The sequence below is a fragment of the Myotis davidii genome, unplaced genomic scaffold (assembly GCF_000327345.1).
Source record: "Myotis davidii unplaced genomic scaffold, ASM32734v1 scaffold49, whole genome shotgun sequence".
Lineage (NCBI taxonomy): Eukaryota > Metazoa > Chordata > Mammalia > Chiroptera > Vespertilionidae > Myotis > Myotis davidii.
This window is the reverse complement of record NW_006300375.1, coordinates 4591987-4599014: the sequence shown is the minus strand read 5'-3', so window position 1 is coordinate 4599014 and position 7028 is coordinate 4591987. Positions and strand designations below refer to the sequence as shown.

Genomic DNA, 7028 nt, shown 5'->3' with positions numbered 1-7028 from the left:
ACTCTTTTTCTTTTTTCCATTTTGAAACTGTTGCTTAAATCTAATTTACCATTAATTTTGTAAAATGTGGGTGTTTTTTCCCCCCAGTAACCTGTATTGTGCCTGAAATCTCAATTAGCTTCCAAAGGTAGAAGAAAAATTATTTGATGCCTAACTGCTATGTTTTGTGACTAATAATGAATTGGCTGCTTATTATCGTGTATCTTTTCAGTAAATCAAAGTAAAATTTTACTTTGTTGTAACATTAACCATTCCATTATTTTCTTTATTAAAACTTTTTCACAATCACCAAAGCAAGAGGAAAATGAGTGCTCTGTGACATTTGGCTATTACCAGCACAGCTGCCAACACACTTTTCATTAGTAATAGCATAATTTTTATTTTAAACCACATTGGTCACACTAGTTAAGAAATACAGTCACATGACCAAAAAAGGAAATAAAAAAATCTCAATTTACTTCACAGGGACAGTGATGGCCCTCTTATTACTATACCTTTCAGATAAAAACTAATATATGAGACACAGAAGCAAAACAAAGAGATTATTTTATTTAAAAGACATTCATATTTTCTAAATTGGTCAGATTGAAACAAAACTTAGCACATTCTGAATGTGATTGAAAATTGTTTTTCAATGTATATTGCTGTGAGTTTTCTTTCCTTTTGAAAATGAAAAAATGGTCCAATGCCATGATAATATTGAAACCAGTGGAGATTGTTTCCATCTTATCATAGTAAAAGCCTTACACTGGAGAAAATGACTGTACTTAAAGTTAACATCAGGAAGTTTAGAATAAAAAGGACCCAATGCAAAATGCCAAAGAAAAAAGCCTGATATATGCTGCAATTATCCTATGATAATTTGACTATTTTAACACACAAAATATTGATATACAAGTATACACTTATAATAGCACAGTTATGTATAACTTATCAGCAAAAGAAACATTTGTATTTCCCTTTGAGTTAGATTATTCATTATAGTGAGTCCACAAATGTTTAATCGGTTTCTATTATATTCAAGAAACAATCATTTCACATTTTTATTCACATATATAGTGTGCTCCCCAACAACACCCGTAGCAGGGCAGCATAATCATTTCTGATTTTTGAAACAAAGAGTAGAGATTTTATTATAAAAACATATAAACCACAAAGACATGCTTATTCCTTTCTTTTAATTCTGTTCTTTTGTAAATATCAAAAGAAGTACTGCTAAGCAGTAGCCACACTGTTTTGCTATAAGACAATGGTTTAAGTATCCGGACACTTGTATTCCAACCCACCATGGAGATAAGACTTCACTAAACTCACAGATTCCAACGGCATATTACTCATCAGGTGATTCACCGTGAATCTGGCAAAATGTTTTTCTGAACTACGTTCCCAGAACAGGGGACCTGGTCGCTGTAGAGAATCTTGGGCTGTGCCTGTGAACATAAGTTTGTTCATCAACAGGTCCACCGTGGGACATTGAACAATTCATTTCCCCCCCCAGTGACTATTTTTCTACATCTGGATTGAACAATCACTGCTCACTCAGAAGCTCAGACCCAGACCCACACAGACTGGGTTTCTGAGTAAGCAGTTTCTTTTGAAAACTGATACCAGAGTTAAGTGTGCCCTAAAGGAGTTACTAAAAGAAAAACAACACAGGAAGAGAAAATACATGGAAATGATTTTTCATTAATATGTGACATTGTTTAAAAATTGTGATTTCCTGCCCTGACCAGTATGGCTCAGTCGCTAGAGCTTTGGCCTGGGGACTGAAGAGTCCCAGGTTCGATTCCGGTCAAGGGTATGTACGTTGGTTGCGGGCACATCCCCAGTAGGGGGTGTGCAGGAGGCAGCTGATGGATGTTTCTCTCTCATGAATGTTTCTAACTCTCTATCCCTCTCCCTTCCTCTCTGTAAAAAATCAATAAAAATAGTCTATGAAAACTGCTACATGTGAGCTGGTGGCAGGGATGGGGTGGCATGGGAAAGGGGAGCGGGGGAAGGGAAATGACTACAGTAGTAGCCAATAGAGATAGAGACTTCACAAACTTATAGGACCAATATTTTTAAATGATTAGTCATAAGTCTCCGGGGGATCCTGTTACACTGCAGGTTCTGATTCAGGGCATGCAGGTGACGCTGAGGCTGCTGGCTCAGCTGTAGCACAAGTAAAGAACTATTGTAAAATCTATGTTTTTCCTAGCTTTGTCACAGTTTCCCTTCATAAGTGTGTAGAACGGAGCATTTCTGAAATGTGTAGACATAAGCTTACTAGCGTCTGAGAACAGTTGGCAAAGGGAAATAGGAGTAATACGTAAATAGTCTATGAATAGACAATAACAGCTGCCTATAGTAGCAATATTAAACACCATTTCTATAATCAAAAGTTAAAAAAAAAGGCAAAATTATTTTTCTAATAACAAAAGTATTTACAGGCACCCCTCAGAGATATTGGGAGTTCAGTTCCAGACCACTGCAATAAAGCGATAAAGCGAGTGCTACAATGAAAGAGAGTTGTCATCTTTTTTTCTGGCAGAGGGGTCTTGTATGAAATAGGAGGTATAAAGAGGATTTTTATGTCACCAAATAATATGAATTCGGCATCACTTGAGAACAATATAGACTGATGAAAAGGGACAGACCCAAAGACTGAGAAACAGCGATCAGGCTATCAATCCCCAGAAGGAAAGTAGGGGAGGGCGGGGGTAAGGGGAAGAGATCAACCGAAGGACTTGTATACACGTATATAAGCCAAACCAATGGACATGGACAACAGGGGGATGGGAGCATGTGAGGTATCGGGGGATCATGCCAAAAGCAATGTGACTATCAGGAACTTGAAAGGAAAATATCTGGTGAAGAAATGAAAAATAATAATACTAATAATAATAATGCTCATCTATGGGGGGTGGGGGGGGATAAGGAAACATTTGTAATACCTTAACTAATAATAATAATAAAAAATAATCTGCACATAGAAGTGTTTTAAAGAGGTAGGGTAAAGATGAAGACATAAAGACATTAATTAAAAAAAAAGATTGAATTACCCACTTCAGGGAATTCCTTAGGTTTACTTGTAGTTTGTCAATATTCCACCAGATGGCAGAATAAATCCAATGTTAAATACAGTGGCTGTGAAGGGAGAAAAATGGTCATGACTATTTCAATATATATATATGTATATATGTTTATTGTTGACAGTATTACAGATGTTTCCCATCCCCCCCCTTTGCCCACCATGCCCCAGGTCTTCACCACCCTATTGTCCATGTCCATGGGCTATGCATGTAAGTATGTAAGTTCTTTGGTCTCTTTGTCCCCCCACCCCCACATAAGTGATTCTTTTTTTCTTTTTTTAAAAAAATGTATTTTATTGATTTTTTACAGAGAGGAAGGGAGAGGGATAGAGAGTTAGAAACATCCATGAGAGAGAAACATCCATCAGCTGCCTCCCACAACCCCCACACCGAGGATGTGCCCGCAACCAAGGTACATGCCCCCAACTGGAATCGAACCTGGGACTCCTCAGTCCACAGGCCGACACTCTAGCCCAGCCGTGGGCAAACTACGGCCCCCCGGCCGGATCCGGCCCGTTTGAAATGAATAAAACTAAAAAAAAAAAAAAAAGACCGCACCCTTTTATGTAATGATGTTTACTTTGAATTTATATTAGTTAACACAAACACTCCCTCCATGCTTTTGTTCCGGCCCTCCAGTCCAGTTTAAGAACCCACTGTGGCCCTCGAGTCAAAACGTTTGCCCACCCCTGCTCTAGCCACTGAGCCAAACTGGTCAGGGCAGTGACTATTTCTTTATTGAAAAACTGGACCTCTGACTTTGACATGTTAATCAGTTTATCAATGGAACTCCTATCACTAATATGCAGAGATATACTTCATATGAACACTTCTTATACATTAGCTTGTTTCACATCGTACCAATGGCATGGCTGTGTATTTTGGTATACTGGAAAGAACATAAAAAGAGAATTGGGTCCTAGTCATAGTTTTGACACTAAATAGAGGAATTATGTAGAATGAGTTATCTAAGAATAAGAGATTCACATTCATAAGATTCTTATCCATAAATTCTTATCCATAAATTGTGGCTAACAAATAGTAAACTATGAAGCACTCACTACACAGTGTTGATTTGCTAATATTGCTTCAGTCTTTCCCTCCCCTTTTTTGATTGAGATGTGGGGTTGAGGACCTCAAGTCAGGTAGTCTGTCTCCTACTCTGGTATGCACCCTCAGCGCCCTCTAGCTCCAGGAAGCATCAGTTTTCATTGATTCTGGCTGGTGTCTGCATTTGGCTCGCAGACTCCTTTGGACACTTGCAAGTTTCTCTACTCCAGGTAAAACATTCCATTGGTTCTAATACTGTGTCTCACAGGACGTTTGCTCCCTCTGTGAGTTAAAGCCCTCACTTGGCTCTCACGAGAGGAAAACAGGAAACTTCCTTAGAGTCACATTGCTGGAGTCACTTCATTTTCTAATCTAGAGGACAGAAGCCAGATAGTGTCATACTTGGCCCCTCACACTTCCCTCCACCCTTCTAGCATCCTTTCTGTAGAGGTTTTGCTTCCCCTTTGGTCTAAACTCCCACTAATTCAGACTCAGTAATAGCCCCAACTCCCTCTATATTCCCAAGAAGAGTATAGAGTCACATTTGCAGACCACATCCCAACAATAAAGCTTAGTTAAAGATTCAAATGAATCACTACAGGCTGAGGTTACATGCAATATGACTCAAACTCTATCGCAGCAGCCTGTGAAAACACTCGTGCTGGCCCATCTGTGAGAAGGGAATAGAATGTGACTTGTCAGATCTGGAGCTGGATAGCACAATAGGTTGTAAAATATTCCCCAGCAAAGGTTGTGGCCAAGTCTTACTAGGGGAGAATGTGTCCCAAGTGCATTTATCAGAGAGTGTCTAGCTATGCCATGAAGACATAGTGGAAGTCTTTGAACACTCTGTGAATATTCTAAGTAATAAACTCTAAATTCAAAATAACGAAACACTTATCAGCTCCTTTCAGGCAGGTGTTTTCTATCATAAAAACTTTTCCTCTGTCCTTTTTGTTAATAATTTTTCACACTAAAGCTCCTCAGCTGTTAAAGTTATTATCAAGATATGCTTGTCCTCACTGGTGAAGGAGGCGAACTTTATCCACTGTGTTTTCCCTCTGTTAACACACCACTCTCAGTTTCCAGCAGTGCCCTACATTCAAGCTTTCTTCTTTTCCCTCCCCATCAAATCTTCCCAGACTTGCATTACACTGAATGATAGATACCTGATAAGTTCAGAATGAATTACATACTCCTTCCAAAGCTGTTCACTTTTCAAAGAAAGCAGAATGACTGGTTGAGATTTTAAGCAGTTTCTAGGGCCCCTAAAAAAGCACCCCCCGTGGTCTCCTAGCATATTTTAGTGGTCTATATAAATACATCAATTTCTGTTCTTTGTTTCCAGATAGAGACGAGTGTTAGAATTGCAACAAATTGGAAGATTTTGTTTGGAATTTGACTTGACATGGACTACATGTAAAACAGACTTCAGCCCACCTCAGAGGCACATCTCAAAGATGTAAGTGGGCAGCCTCCAGAGCAGAGGAAAGTGGGTACAAATACAGGCCCATGTGACTTCCAACCGAACACAGAATCCCACACAAATGAGGACATCTATATATATAAAAAGCCAGCGGCCAGAACGCTGTGACAACCAGAACGACCAGTCGCTATGACGCCCACTGTGGCCAGCAAACTGACCAGATCTGGGGGTGGGGCTGGCAGCCAACCTCTCACAGCCACTTCCCCCAGTCGCCCTGCCCCTGATTGGCCTTTCCCATGCCATTGGCTCAAAGCCCCTCCCCCTGGCTGGTCCCACCCTTGATTGCCCCCATACCCCAATAAGAGGCAGGGCCAGCTGGCCAACCTCCTGCAGCCCCTCCCCCCAGCCAGCCTCACCCCCAATGAGCCCCTACCACCCCAATCAGCCTGCAGCCCCTCCCCCTGTCTGGCCCCACCCCTGATTACCCACCCTACCCCAATAGGGAGTAGGGCTGGCTGGCCAATTTCCTGCCGTCTCCTCCTCCCGACAGGCTCAGCCCTGATCCGCCCCGATTAGGGCTGGGCCTGCCAGACTCCACCAGTGCATGAATTCATGCACTGGGCCTCTAGTTACATATAAAGAAAACACATAGTGCTGTTAAATTGAAAACCACTAAGTTGTAAGTGGCAAGAACAGATTATCCAAAATACAGCCATTAATATGTTATTAAACAGCTTTTCACTTGAGTAACTCCAGAAGGAGTGGAATTATTTACACAGACTGAACAACATGAAGGAGGAAAGGTAGTAAATACATATTAATAACCTTGTGTATTACAATGCTAATCTTAGGCTCAAGTACGGAAAAACACTTCTGGCATAGTAGTGAGTGCCTATACCAGAGCCTAAAGCAGTGTGGCATAACTTCTGATGTATTAGGATCACATCCCTTAAAGGAGTCGGATGGAGAGTGAGGGCCACTCTCATCCTATCATGTCTTGCTTAGATAGCCCATGACTTCACCCGCTCATGCACAGAGAAAACAGGCCACTGTGTCAGAAGTTTCTCAGATTGCTTTTTACCCACCAACATGATTATTTTCATGGACTGCCATGTAAATCTCTTATTTCCATACCAGCACAGAAGCTGTCTCTTCCACTTGAGCATATTCATATGCTAAAACATTTCCAATCTGTAAATGAAAACAAATAATAATCCCTTTGCTATTGCAATATTCTAAGCAAGTGGTCAAAGCCACCGTTGACTTTAATCACAGGAAAGGGGGCTTCCATTTCTGCCACTCTCCTCACCCCCTACTCCCATGTAATCTCAACCCAGTACTCAGTATCCCTATTAAAGTGCTGATTCATGTCACTCATTGGCGTAAAACCCTCACTCAGAGTATAAGGCAAAGTTCATGAAATTTTCTTCAAGATCTCAGGTAATCTGCCCACCATCCACTTTTAACTGTGACCTTAA

General features: G+C 40.7%; 1 protein-coding gene across 1 annotated transcript in view; it reads left to right on the top strand.

The window, feature by feature from the left end:
* Positions 1–6523, top strand: part of SSPO (SCO-spondin) — a 29558-nt gene extending 23035 nt beyond the window's left edge. The window contains 1 exon segment of the mRNA XM_015572697.1: positions 6402–6523. Within this exon segment, the coding sequence (XP_015428183.1) occupies positions 6402–6523 (122 nt within the window).
* Positions 6524–7028: the final 505 nt, after the last annotated feature.